A 15915-nucleotide genomic window follows, 5' to 3' on the forward strand; every position below is an offset into this window, starting at 1 on the left:
TACTACCTTATATCGTGACGATTCCACTCGACACGCTCTTATTTTGATCCAAGTGTATGTAGTACGTGACCACCCTTGTAAAAGTCATAGCGATAAATAATATTCGCCTGGAAGTTTCTTGGTGACAGTTAAGGTGCAGCGCATTTAATAATCAGGATTAAATAGACTTTGGTTAAAGAAAATTAGTGTTAAATTTAAAAGAACAATTTATGTTTAATTTAAAATGAGTAATTGCTCATACATGACCCATGTGACTTGTACTATAAACCTCTAGTGCTTTAGTTACATACACTTGAGATAGATAAAAAATTTCCTGACAAAGGCGGCCAACATAACTCAAAGCACACAGTTTCACATTAATGTATCATGGGTTGATGGTAAATACATGTAGAAAAACTCTCTCAAGCTCTACAACTTTGATCTTGAAGATGGAAGCAAACCAATGAGATTTGACACAGTCTCGATGCTTTATGTAACAAAAGTACCAATCTTGTGCTGAAAAATGGCGTTAAACCATACAACAACAAAAGTACCACATGGCACTTTATACTTATATGCCTATCTTGTACCCTTTTTCTTACCAGGGACCTTGAACTTAGAGCTACAAACCTGCAAATTGCAATGTTCTTAGCTTGACATTGAAAAATGACAGAGAACATGGTATCCAGCAGTCTCTGTATCATACATTTACATTATTCCTAACGTCCGCCTCGGATGTTAGAGGTCGTGGGTTCGATACCCGGCTGAGTTATACCAAAGACTTACAAAAATGGTGCTAACAGCTGCCTCGCTTGGCGCTCAGCATTAAGAGGTTAGTGTTAGGACTGGTCGGCCTGGTGTCAGGATAATGACTGGGTGGGACATCACTATAAACTGTCTCAGACCAACTTTTATATTACTACATAACATGCTTAAGATATTTAGATTTTAAAAAATTAAAACTGTCCGAGATGTTGGTCTCATCTCAAGAGTCATATATATAATTTTGAAACCACTGTGTAAATTAAAAGACTACTCCAAATCTTATTCCAAAGTTTCAAGCCTGCATCTTTAATGGTGTTGGAGATATACTACATTACAAATGGAATGATAGATGGACAAAGTGGCAAGAAGAAATAATCTACTTTCAATTTTAATTATGAAAAGGTTTAAAACGCTATCAAAACGTTTATAAAATTTTTTTAATTGGTTGACAAAGTACACCTTGTATTATACAGCTTTACCTGAAATGCGAAACACAAAACAAATTTACATGTTTTTTTGGTACATAATAATATGACTAAAAACTTCACACATTACTATTTGCTACATCAGCAAGACTCTTACTTTAATTTTTCAATACTGACTTTACTTTTATAACAACTACTAGAAACCCATTATTTTCCATCTGCCGTATTAATATGATGTTCCAGTTGTCTTCAATTTTCTGTCAGTCGAATGGGGAACATGTTTAACAACACCGTTTATTTTGAAGACAAGACGTCGACCCAAACAACATAAATATATGGATATACGTCTTCCATTGTAGGTCTAGGTACCAACTAGAATTCCTAGATCATTAATAATCCGTAGTTTGTAGAATGGTTTTGAAACGCCCCTCAACTTACTTGAAATCATTTTCCATATAGTTTGGAAGCGTTTAGCTTGTTTGTAATGTCGTCTGTTTCGTCTTTGTCCGTGTGCTTGATCACTAATACCATCTGCACAAGCGGATTTTCCACAAAATACATTTTTCTTCAAACATGCGATCACTCCGGTGTCGTAGTGGTCAGAGCATCCGCCTAAGGTGCGGGAGGTCGCGGGTTTTAACCCCGTCGAGTGATGCCAAGGACTTGTAAAAAATTGGTACTAGCAGCTGCCTCGCTAGGCGCTCAGCATTAATATATTATTGCTAGAAATGGTCAACTCGTTGTCAGGATAATTTGACTGGGACATCACTATATAAGCTGCCATACTGCAGACATCATAGTGATATGACGGATTTTTTTTTTTTTTTTTAAGCCACGTTAGAAATCCAAATCGCACACTCACACACACCTCTGAGATGCATGTCATCGCCTTTCTTAAGTTTACATGGAATTATGAGCTTCTACGATAACAGGTGTAGTTAAAATATGTATTATGCCTGTGTGCTATATATATATATATATATATATATATATATATATATATATATATATATATATATATATATATAAGTCCAAATATTTGACATGTACTTTATAAGCCAGAAGGTCTTTAAAAAAACACAGAATGACAAAACTCCTTTTGAGTTTTCTGGGATATTATATATTTTTTCATATGCAGTCTCCATTAAAACATTTTACATACTGCGGTACGCAATCCAGTAGCGACTAGGGGAAGGTCAGATGATATGGTTGAGCATCAGACTCGTGACCTAAACAGCTCACAGGCTGCGACGAGTCGGCTGGGCAAGAAGATTTTCAATCTTTAGCTCATGTTAAAATGCATATAAATAACCGACAAATCAGATTAGCTGTAGGGGAAGTTTAAGTAAGTGTTCGATATAAATTCATATAGCAGGTCAACATTCTTTGGTAACAAGCAAGACTTAAACTTTGTATATACATGATCGGAATTTATTGAACGGTAGCGATATATATCTGACGAATCGAATTCAGCGATGGCTCGACTTGCATTGCTTTTTTTATTATTAAATTTTTGCCTCTGACGCTTGAACACGACAAGGATCTGGAATATCGTCCTTGCAAGTTTCCTATCGTCATTTCAATATAACCCAGAGCTTACCACCCACCCACTCTGCACTCCACTACAAATCTCACTACTTATGGGATAGATCTCTCTCTGTGGGATGAAGTACTGGGTCGAGCTCTGTGTAACTACTACAGCAGTATGGTTTTTGACAAAAAATACGAGTCAGTTGCATTGCGCTCTGGCACATATTTTATAAGCTTACCACTCCATTACCAATTTCTCTCCCATTATGGGATAGATCTCTGTGGGTTGAAGTACTGTCTGTGTCGAGCTCCGTGTAACTCAGTACTAATATTAGTACCCCTACTCCTACTACCTCGTGGAGGGGGTACTAACATGAGCATATATGTCAATGGAGCAAAAGTGATTCACACCCGGCGCTCTTTTAGCCTAATATCAACAATTTGAACATATTCCTTGCATATAATGCAATAAATTGAGTCATCCTCTTATTCAATACCGGAAGATCGCAAATCATTGTAGAAATAGTTGTAAAATCTCGTTTACCTTTTTTATCCGATATTTTCGTTTATATCATCCGCCATATTAGTTCAAATAATGATTACTTCCGTTTTCAGCCTCGTTTGTTTGTGTGCATATTATTTGGAAACGTAAGCAGATCGTAGTAAAAATAAGGTGCAGTTTGAGTCAGAAATTCTGCACATTAAAAATAAATACGGTTTGTCGGCAACTTTGAAATTCAACCAAGAAGCCATTATTCGTCACTTGATTGTTAATAACATAGCGTAGAATATCCAAATATGGTCTGGCAAGCCTTATATAGAAAAGGGGTCACAGCGAGAATCTCGCGTTATCTGTCATGGCGGATACGACGAGGTTAGTGTAACCATGCAGAATTATTCTATCGTATAAGGGCTTAATAAATTCAAAATAAGCCAAATTTCTTTCACAACATGATTATACTTATGTAGTAGATTTTTACACATGTTGTTTTTCTGACTTTAGTGATGATACTTTTTTGCTCCATTATATGATATGGGATCATTTCGTAGCCTCAACCACAACAAATCAAGTTGAGGCTACGACATCGTAGCTATATGTAACTATTACAGCAGCATGTTTTTTTTTTTAAATAAAAAATTACGATAGAATTGCACTCAGCCACATATTTTATAAGTTTATGACAAGATCAGCTGACATAAGTGCAAATATGGCGATATGGTGGCGTTGAAACGGTTTAGAATTCTTCATTATTATATTCTATTGTCAGAGAGTCTTTTCATCGCCTTTTCTTCGCCTCCGAGTCGTTGTCATAGGATACTTGGACATTTGGATATATTCCTGTAATTTGCAGAGCCCCAGAAGCAGTCGCTACTGCATTTGTCTATTTGTCACATTAGAATGAGCGATTCATTTGTTAAATGGCAGCGATTCAACAAAAAAATATTTAAAAAATATCTGTTCCACTCTTAGGCCAAGGAATAAACAGGATTTCCATTGCATCAGCCTGCTTTCGGTGTTTTAAACCTTTGAACATAAGTAATCCCCCTCATCCTCAAACAAAGTATGGTGTTAAAATAAAATTACATTTATCAGTTTTCCACACGCAAAAAAGCTTAAATGGAGAGCTTCTTGGTCGCTTCTTCGTCAATTCTTCCAAGTCGTGTACTACTCCTACTAATACCACTACTATTACCTTAATAGGCCGGTTACGCCGTACTGCACAACGCATGAGTTGACTAATGATTATTTTTGGCGGGTTTGGTATTGTACAGCTCTGAAACAAGTATGTTATTTAGTCCCGCTTCTATTGGTGTACAATGCCCCAAAGAAAAACCGTGGTTGCCGGTCTGAGCTAATATAATGGGATGATTCAAAAGCGCACCTTTCAGTCTCGAGTCTGTCGCGCTTCTAATTTTGCACGTGGCCACAGGCAGGCATGAGGCGCCGTAGCGGAAAAAAATCTGGTCCAGTTTTAATGTCATATAGCCATAATTCGTATTTCACGTGTTGTATCAAAAAATGCTTGTCCTGTAAGTTTCATTTTCTAGATCGAGATTTTATATTGCATCTGTTAAATTAAACAGTAGTGGTTGAAATTATATATATATATATATATATATATATATATATATATATATATATATATATATATATATATATATATATATATATATATATATGAGTAATTTTTTTTCCTCGTTGCAGAGAAGTACCCCCAGATAAAACAGCTGATGGGCTACGATCAGAACTTAAAGTACAGCGTAACACTTCTAGTCATTATGCAGATAATTACCAGCTACTTACTCAGAGATTCCTCATGGCCCACCATTTTGATAACATCTTACGTCTTTGGCGGAGTCATCAACCATGCACTGTGTCTTGCCATTCATGAGATTGCGCACAATTTAGCATTTGGTCATTCCCGACCTCTTGCCAACAGACTTCTGGGCATTTTCGCTAACTTACCTGTCGGTCTTCCTCACTCCATCTCCTTCAAGAAGTACCACTTGGAACACCACCGATATCAAGGAGACGAAAAGATCGATATGGATATACCATCACGACTGGAAGCAAAGCTGTTTTGTACCACGTTCACCAAATTGATATGGGTTATTCTGCAGCCGTTCTTTTACGCTTTTCGTCCATTGTTTTTGAGACCGAAGTCTATAACCTCGCTAGAAATCGTTAATGGTTTAGTCCAGTTTTCATTTGACTTCCTCATATGGTATTTCTTTGGAATGAAATCCTTGCTGTATTTCATCTTAGGAACTTTTTTGGCGCTGGGCCTCCATCCAGTAGCGGGCCACTTTATCTCGGAACATTACATGTTCTTGAAAGGGTACGAGACGTATTCGTATTATGGTCCTTTGAATTACCTGACTTACAACGTGGGATACCACAATGAACACCACGACTTCCCTAATATTCCTGGATCAAGACTTGCAGAGGTTGGTATAATGATCGGGTCCTGCTTTCATAAAACGTCTAAACTTTGAGTACAGTCTCAACTCGAGAGTTTTACATGCCGATTATATGTAAACTACAATAGAACAAGTTCGTTCAACACGAGTTCTAAAAGAAGTTAGTTATCATGGGCGTAATATTGAGATAGGGACCTTTCGTTTGATTTTATTTGAATATTGAAATTTTACAGAGAGGCTGAGTTTCGAGTTGAGTATGTACTCAATTAAGTTTCATGAAAGTCAAGCCAAGCCAAGTGACTTAGGTCACAATCAGTTCTTTCTCATTTTATTTTTAGCATAATGAATACCAAGTAATAGGACCGAGTCTTGTATGGTTTTCGATGCCGTGTGGCAAATACTTTGAAAAGTTAAAAGTGGCATTTATTTTAACTAGTGCGATCAGGATAATTTGCTTTTTCAGCGATTAACTCTCTTTCAAAGAACAAATTTTTCTTGTATATTTTAAGCCCAGGACCATATTATGAAAGAGAGGAGGTTTCTTTTCGCCATTTACTAACGCAGCATTAGGATTTTGTCGAGAAAATATGTATTATCGTCGTATATTAAAAAAATCGTAATATTTGAGCCCACGTTGGTAAGTAAAGTGGATTCGTATATCAGGAATTTTGACAAGAAACAACTTAAATCGGACATTGCCCAATCAAGCTAGAGGTTGTCTTTGCGTCTTTCATGCACAGCAGTAACTTTATAGTATAATACTTTACTGTAAGACACGGGCAAGTACATAACAGTGATCTGCATGTGAAGCTTGACTCCTAATTGGCCCTCTGTCGGATGTCATTTGGCAACAGAAAGTGACAAATTAATCTACTTGTGTGTACACAAGATTGCCCAATATTTGTTCTCTTCTTACACCTTAAATTAGAAACCTAACTTTCATCTTCTCGATCAGTCATAACAATATGATAATGCATACGTCGCATACGGTACATATCGCACCTACCCACTAGTAACCGACCGGTTTTGAACCTCTGCCTTCAGATTAAATCAAAACGTGTTCCACAGTGCATGAACTCGGGCGCCATGTTTGACGTACCGAAATTAAAACAGATTTCGTTTGACGGTGAAATTGATGTACGATGTGATTTTGTGGGATAGGTATCAAATGCATACAAACAGCTGGTGCTTGGCATGCTGCCTTAAGGACTTCGTTACAAGCTGTTTTACTGGAAGCTGAACAGTGTGCATATCCTTAGGCAATGTTTAATTAATTTACATCATACTAGTATTTATTTGCCCATCTTGGGACTTTTTTCTCACAGGATCGTTATTGGTATTTTGATTTTAGGATAACGATCCACATTGCATTGTACCGATACCTTTTCCAAACGAAAAAGATTTTGCTAGATAAGTTTACATTTACCAGGTCAAATAAACCTTTCTTTTACAGTTGTCAGCCCATGTACTAATTTTGAATTCTGGTTACTCAGATATTTTAATGTCGTCGGCATCCGTCGCTTCATACCTCGATAAAAGCCATTTGTATATTTGAAAGATTTCATACACCTATAATGGAATTGAATTGACACTAGTCCATGATATCAGTATAATTAATAATTCAGTATTTCCAAGCGAAAAGCAACCGTCGTGTCATCACCTATTCCCACATGATAAAGCTATAGAGTGTACCGCTAATTAGTGAAACCGTCTTTTAATGAATTACATAATATGAATAATTTCGCGACAACCCAATGTAATCAGTGACCTTTTAACATGAACAATATTATAATGGGACTTAAAATGAGGTGGTATCGTACATGTGTATTCATAACGTAGTAACGTCATTGCCAATTCCTATCAACAGCAACGACAACAACAATAATAATAATGTTAATATAATTTTCTAAGGATAATAACGTTTGGTTATGAATCAGTCAGTTCTCGATAATAATATAAATATAACGATAAATATAACGTATGTATAGATATAACTCTACTTAACGACCGTGTCCGACGTACGTGTAGTTTTAGAATATACATACATTAGATTGAAACAAACGTAAGATGTACATGTTGGGAGAAAGGAAGGTGGTGGAGGTATCCAAGGTATGTATCTGAATCTGTTTGAGATTTGGCATATTCAGGGCACGTGTAGATGTCTCAATCTGTCAGAGATTTGGCATATTCAGGGTAGGTATTTCAATCTGTTTGAGATTTGGCATGATCAACCAGGTATCACAATCTGTTTTAGATTCGGCATAAGCAGAGAGAAGAAATTTGCTCTTAAAAGAATCGTGTTGGTATTTGTTTGGAATTATATTTCATATTACTGCAGCAGAATAGGTAAAAGATGTTCGTACATAATCGTTCTGAATTTAGACAGCTGAAGATTAGAGTGCTAAATAGACCGCACAGTGTGTGAATGGGTATCTATAGCTGCAATATAGAGATCATTGATATATTATTGAGCCCTGCTATGAAACGATTTATATATCAAAATAGCTTTAAAAGTGCTTTACTCTATAACTAAAAGGTAACTATAGTAAATTAACGAATAAATGAGAGAATGACTTGTCATTTCTAATAATAACTCGAGTGGCTTGTTTTTGGATTTAATTATTGGTATTTAAAATATCCATAAAACTTCAAGAACAGACACACGGACACAACATTTGTCAACGGATTGTTGGCTTTACTGACAAGGACATGTTATATTTCGAATCGTCGATGAAAGCTGCCGTTTAATCCAGTGAATTAATTCTTCATAACTCGTTCGTCATTGTTCGTTCCTCAATTATTTGGTTTCAGAAGTCATGATTTTGCTAGTTAAATTAAAATAGTTAACGATATTTAAACATTTAATATGCTACAAAGAAGTACGTGTGTCTGCTGTTGTGGCCTTCACGACTGATTTAGATGTCGTCATCGCTGTACCAAACCGGGTTGCAAAATATATGGAGACACCCTTCAGAGCTTATGTACCTTCGAGAGAGTGAAATGTCTACGGTGAAGTCGTTACAACATGCTCACTTGAGAGAATTGCGGCTTACTTTTTGTTACTTTAATGTACTATAGCAGAAACGTCTTTGGATATTGTACTTTTGGAAATGATACATGATCTAAGCACACGGCTAACAAAAATGGCTTTTCCCATGTGCTCAGAACAGCAACCTGAAATATTTAAAGTACACTATCTTTAGCAGTTATTAAAATGGGGAAACGAATTTTGCCAGATTAGGCAATAACAGTTTTTGAAAGTGCAATGAACATATTTAAAAATATTTAAAAACGAAAAGTTATCAGCTTGTTTTTTCTAACAGTTTACCTTTTAAGTTCAGAAAGTGAAAATGATCAAGCGGAGCAAGCAGTTTTTTGTTGTTTGTTTGTAAGTGCACGTCTGAAATAAGCCCAGGCTGTATACTCTGTAATCGAAATTAGACTCATGAGTCATATACTAAAATAAAGGGAATTAAAATTCTTGTACCTATAAGATATACAATGTCGTTTTTAAGTAGCTAGCATAAACAATGAGGAAAACTTAGACAATTTCATATATATATATATATATATATATATATATATATATATATATATATATATATATATTGAAGCTAACCGTTTAAAAATGGGGCACAAAGTTGTCACATTATTGAATTGAAAAGTACTACTAAATCTGAACAAGCCGTCCACATTGTCTGTTTTTTTGCCACGCAAACTTTTCCGTATGACCGCTGAACAACACAGTTGGAGCAGCAATGATTGAGTTATTAGCATGTTGGACTCTCGACCAAAGAGGTGAGTGTTGGAATACAACCACTGGATCAGTCCGGGTGGGATACCGTGCTATGTTCTTGTGGAATGCACTTTTCATTGATTGCATCGGAACTAAATAACCTACATTTTTGTTGTTGTTGAGTTTAATTATAAATAAATTATAATTATAATTATAATTTAACAAAACTACATTTGTTGCGGTGTACCGTAGAATACCAAACCAAATCGGACTCCAATCTAAACACACACGGCCATGCTACAAATGTTGGGGGGGGGGGGGCACACCATCGAAGTACTACAGTATCATGCATTGCATGCATATACATGTGGTGTGTACTTATTTACCAAATGATATATAATTTGCACATCACACACCATCATAACGATCCGACTGAGATGACTTAATTCTTGGCCGAAACATGGCAAAAAAATTTTCAAGCATTAACTTCCTAGAGACAATTATTTCATTTATTTTGTGAGGATACGTCCATTAGGGAAGCAAAATGATTTTGATATGGTTATAAATTGTCTTGCTTACTTTAAGCATACGACCATGTTCTCGTCAATTTTCTGGAGATTTATTCTTTTTATTCTACATAGATCGAAGAATATCCCAGATTGATTTCGGTACAAATCCACGCGCTTTTTATTGCTACTCCGAAACGTTTTGGAGGATTTCCATAATTTCATAAAACTTTACACATTCATCCCACGGTCTAGCTGATCATAAACACCGTGGACCACATGTACCGAAAATGCTCAGTTCGTGGGCCATGTATTATTGTAAATATACTATAATTATAAAACACTTTTTTTTTGTATGAACGCGGGCGATAAACAAACCCATTGAACACATTTGACCCGCGGACCTGCATTTGGATCACTCTTGATTGTAATCGGTTGATCTGATTAGCTGTCGGTAGGACATAGGTACGGGCTTGTTGCAACATAGGTATGTCGTGTCAACTCGCCGTCAGAATTCACAAATTAAATTTCTAGTAATTTCTCTGATGTCAGCCAGCAGCAGTGATCGATAGATAAATGTTTGACGAGTCAGTACAGGTAAATCATGCCTTGTCTTGATTTTTTAAATTGTTGGTACCGACGCATATTTTTTTCAACATAGAATTTGACCAAACATAACATAAAATATTCTGGCATAGAGGACATCGGAGTTTGTATCAGCTGATACGTATCCACGATGAAATACGATCGTCATTCCTAAGTATTGAATTAAAAAATTGAAATGACTTCTTTTCCAAAACAGCAAAAGAAACTTTTTAGCGACACTCGACATAAAATAGCCTGGCAGGAAGACCTAAATCCGATTGAAAATCCAAACATATACTGACACATATTATGTACCGAAGTATATGTAGACCGGCAGATGAATTCCTTCCTTTAAGGCATAAAGACCCCCCCCCTTTTTTTTTTCTCGTTCTTTCTTGTACATCATGGAGATCTGATGATGACAGTTTCCTTAATTTGGCTGACAGTCTGCTTCGCGTGATTGACATCTCTATACTCGGTCGTGTATGCATCGACAGAAATAAATAGAAGGTACTCTTTCGTCTCTCAGACACAGAGCTCTGGAAGATAGAGATAAACAAAACGCCACTTGTGTGGATGACGTATTACGCTTGCCAATCGTTGGACATAATAACCTTGTGAGGCTAAATGCATTTATTGTTAAATTGACTGTTTTCCAACTTTTAGGGGCGGGGGATGAATTGCTATAAACGGTGGTAGGTGATATAAGTCGAGGATTCAAAGACTGTCTGAAATGTGTATTTTTTTCCCAGCCAACTTGATGAATAGTTTGTTGAAATTATAGGTGATCTTGACAACGGCATAATCAAAGGTTCAGTCTGTAATGGGTGTCAAAACCCGTCTATATCTGGATGGGGTCCAAAACTTTCAGCGTAACCGCCGTACCAGTGCTGTCCAAACTCGATCACTTGTATCCTTTTACACCCTTATTACATGATTACAACGGCAACATTTAAAATTGCCTTTAGTTATTTTCCCATGCGTATAACTTTCCATTTTTACATGATGCGAATACAGTGAATTAATACATGCAGGCAGACGGTTAAACTTAAGTCAGTCATCATAGTAGTCGATCATGCAGAGACCTCCCTCGTTTTCATGTTTAATTCTGCTTGTCATAAACCAGAAGAGCTTATCGGATAGCCTTTGTCCGTCTCTGTTCTGTCAGGACGCAATATTGTGTTATCGTTTCTCCTCATCAGCTACATGGAGGATTGCTGTGTTATGTATATTTGATTTAATTATATCTGATCAAATATATTTTTATTTCAATTAAGTTGTTTCTTTGTGAATTTTAATTTTTTTTATTACATGCTATTGTAATGTACATTTATTCACTAGAGATACTTTTTTCCAGAAAATATTTGACCTTGACTGTTTTAATAAACACAAGGTGTTGACCTAGATCCTGACCTTGATTCAAAATTAGTAGCAACCACGTAAATAAGTTCTATTTTGATTTTAAAATGATTGGTTTTTGTCGATGTCATGATGAGACTATTGATTTAAGAAAGAAAAAAATTATTTCTTAGAGTAGAATGATTGGTTTTCGTCAGGGCCACGCTGGGTGTACGTGATCTTTAGCAATTAAATAATTTCGACGATGTTCTGGACCATGATCACGTGCCCCGCCCCCCCCCCCCCGCTTTTTTTTGGCGTTTTAGAATACGATATAACCTTTGTTTTGGAGAGATATTCTCATTAGTTGGGCTTTTTCCTTTAAACTGGAAAGTGTTGTGTCGTTTGGAGTTATTTCGAATTACTTGGATTCAAAAGGATTAATTCTTTTTTCCTGGAAAATGCGTGTGCTCGTATGAAATTGTTGAACAAGGACAGCTTTTATAAAATATTTATTCAGACTTCCAAAACGGAGTGATATATCTTGTTTCGACAAGGAACTTTTGACTTCAACACTACAGATTACAGCATACGTCATGGTCTTCCATCTTAGATTCTTCGTTGGGACTCGAACTTTAAATCATTTGAACATTTTGTTATTAGGACTTCAAAAATTTTATTCGTGGATTATTCTTGGATTATTTTTGGATTTGATTCTTAAAACCGTAAGTTCAGATTTTTACATTTTTACAGAATTTTTCCAGGGAATTAAATTATTGTATTTTTCAAAGCAAGTTGTTTTCACTCTTTCTTGTGTTACTGTTTATTCGAGCCTAAATACGTAACATAAGCGCTGTAAAACTTTATAAAACATTCATCACAGTGTATATAGTTCGTCCTGATTGAAAATAATGCCGCTTAGACATCTAATATGGCCTTCACAGCAGTCATCTTGAAAATTTTGCTATCGCTGCTACACCTAAATGGATGGTCATATTAACGCGAGTTTGTCACTAAAAGACTTCTTCTGTTTTCTTGGTCATAAGTGAAAATGGTGCTGATCTCACATCCAGTATCATCGCCATGGCAGCCATTTTGAGAATATGGTTTTCGTTATACCTCCAAAACGGAAAGCCATGTCGACATGGGGATTTCACAAGATGACTTTTTATGGTGTTTGTTTAATGCTAATGAAACTGATGACGCTCTGACATATTGAAAATCTTGTTATCACTCAAGAATATCAGAGATGGTACAATGCTCAGCATGACCGCTCCGGTGGCCTAGAGCAAACTCCCGAATCCGAGGCGGACGCTCTAACAACTTAAGCCACCGGAGCGTTCGCATACAGAATTATTAAACACCGAGCATGCGTATAATGTACATTCACAGTGCTCTTGTTATTCTCTTGTATTTTATGTTCTAACACAGTTAGCTATGGCTATGGCGACATGTTGGATTGTCACATCCAAAGTTGTCAGCAATGCACATTATCTTGATACATACCGCTATTGCTACTTTCATGTTAATTTCGTGAACTTTGTTTATTACCATTCAGAAAACTTGAAAGTAATACACTATGGTGTTATGCCATTATTTATGAAGTGTGAAAAGTTTAATTCGATTTTTAACGTTGTCTTATCCATATACAGGATTGAAAAACGCAAAATAATGATTCGTCTAGCTCATACATTTTAACGAAAAGTGTGTACTGTAGTCGTGCTGTTCTATAGTAAGGTTTTGCTTCTGATTTTTAATGTTGCATATACGATATTTTAAAGCGAAAAAATGTAATACCTTCAGATCATCGTGTTTATTTTACTGATATAGCGGGAGTTCACAGGGAACGGAAGACTGGATTGAAAACACTACATGTGTTGTAAATATTTTTCCTTTTTTTTTTCTTTACACCCTTTCAGGTTTGGATGGCCTTGGATTGTAGGGACTGGGGTACTAGTAATTCGTTCTTTTAGGAGTGTTGTTTAACTCACCTGGCTTGATTTCTGATTATTATGTAATAAACATATGAATGGCATGTCATTTGTCTTGCTAAGAATTCTACGTCCTAAAAAGTGTATGCGTTGTGCTAAAACTTCTGTCTGTCACAGTCGAGTCCAGCAAAGCATTATTTAACAACAGCAGTCAGTGGAACGTTAAATTTGGTCAAAATTGTGAGCTTATGTATTTGACATGATAGGCCGATATTTTCTTAGCTTTTCTTGAGAAGCACAAGCACTTGTCAGCCTAATTATTGGGTGTCGGTATTGTGACACGCTCTGTCGCGAAACGTTCGTCGGTTTGTCTGTATGTCCGTAATTATATCCTTGTAAAGCGAGCGGTGATAATTCACTTTTTACTTGAGTTGCACATATAGTAATTGTCTTCACGAGGGTATAATTTTGCCCTCCTCTAGAGAGACTAGTCCCGTCCTTAACGTTTTTAATACTACATTCACAGTTTTATTTTATGCTAAACATTTTACATGCAGTTGTAGCAGGAAGACAAAATATGTAACAGCTTTAGGGTTCTAAACTCCGAGCGTTGGGGTGGGGGCATCTATGTAATAAAAAGCGAAGACGCTACGTTTTGAAAAAAAGTGTTTGAATACTGCATTTTCAATCTCGGCATAAAGTTTTTTTTTTTTTATTAGATCAAGCAGGAAAACGGGGTTTTAATACCAGTATTAGTGTGACCGTGATCATCAGATTAATCGTGCCATAGTACTTAGCAAAAGGAAATCGTCAGAAGCATTTAATATGTCATCTGTCAAACTTCTGTGACAAATAGTGTGCATCCTAATTAATCAGATCCGATTTATAGTTAAATCACCAGAAGGTCTATCTCTGCTGGTCTGCAAACGATTAATTTTCTCATTGGTCACAACATGTCGGGCTTAAAAACTGGAGACAGATGAATGCACATGATTCCAGTGTGCTAATTGTCTTCATACTAAAACTTCCAGGTTGCCGGTGGGATACGTGGTTTTTAATGTCATGCCGTATGATCGTATAAATTAATGGATTAAACCAGGTTGCGGGCCGGATCCGGACTGCGGGCTGTATTTTGCCCACCCCTATACTAAATGGGTGAAAGGGAAACATACCATGTCGGGGTTAAAATTAAGTGGTACTTATCTATTTTATAAAGATCTGGTCTGGTTTTCTACCCAAGTCTTTGCATCATGTCTAGTAAATTGGCCGTGTCATCGAATCAAATACTAGCGCAGTGCCGAAGGATGGATATACATGCAGAACTGACGCTCCGGTGGCCGTGTGGCTAGAGCGTCATCATTTGATGTGGGAGGTCGCGTGTTCGAACCCCAGCAGTCATACCAAAGAGTTATAAAAAAATGTTACTTGCAGCTGCCTCGCTTGGCTCTCAGCATTAAGAGGTTAGTGATAGGACTGGTCGGTCTGGTGTCAGGATAATGTGACTGGGTGGGACATCATGCTACATGTCTGCGGCATGATGCCCCAGTGCTGGACATCACTATAAACTGCCACACTGCAGTCATCTTAGTGATATGACTGGAAAATTGTGAAAGTTACGTTAAAAATCCAAAACAGGCACACACATACACGCATAACTTGGCTTAGAACAACAATCTCATGACGCGTCAAGTAAAACCCCAGATTTAAATGGAAACGAGAATTCGGAGTAGCAAAATTGCTGCCATGTCCTGTAATTACCGTAAGTACTAGCTTTTAGGTTTGGTCCAACTACAAACTGAATAGACCCATATCTGCTGTCGCAAAATAGGCAAGCAGATATCTGTCTGTGCAGTTTGTGAGGATTAATCAGTAGAACCAACAGCCACCCTGATCTGTCAGTGCATTACGCGGCGGCAAATCTGGGTCTCTGTTTTGCAGTTGCACCCGACTTATCAGGGAGTACAGAATACACTAGCCCTCCTTTTGTGTGTGTGTGTGTGTGTGGGGGGGAGGTTTGAGGTTGGGGTGAAAGAGTGCTCGTAGTTGAAACGAAAATATCAACTTGAAAACGACTGAAATGCTATACATTTATGAAAAGTTACACGTTGTTTGCGAGTGGGAGATCTGTTGCTTAAAGAAGCCAGATCTGTTTTGCGGACATGCTTTAATGCCAACGTTGCGGTGTTATAACTGCATGT

At 36.8% G+C, this 15915-nt stretch overlaps 1 protein-coding gene across 1 annotated transcript in view; it reads left to right on the forward strand.

The window, feature by feature from the left end:
- Window positions 1-15915, forward strand: part of LOC149805335 (sphingolipid delta(4)-desaturase DES1-like) — a 69422-nt gene that overhangs the window by 11884 nt on the left and 41623 nt on the right. The window contains exon 2 of the mRNA XM_089949300.1: window positions 4906-5648. Coding sequence (XP_089805426.1) covers window positions 4906-5648 — 743 coding nt within the window. The remainder of the gene's footprint in view (window positions 1-4905; window positions 5649-15915) is intronic.

Source organism: Sinohyriopsis cumingii, chromosome 2, assembly GCF_028554795.1.
Source record: "Sinohyriopsis cumingii isolate HCF-2022 chromosome 2, ASM2855479v2, whole genome shotgun sequence".
Classification (NCBI taxonomy): Eukaryota; Metazoa; Mollusca; class Bivalvia; order Unionida; family Unionidae; genus Sinohyriopsis; species Sinohyriopsis cumingii.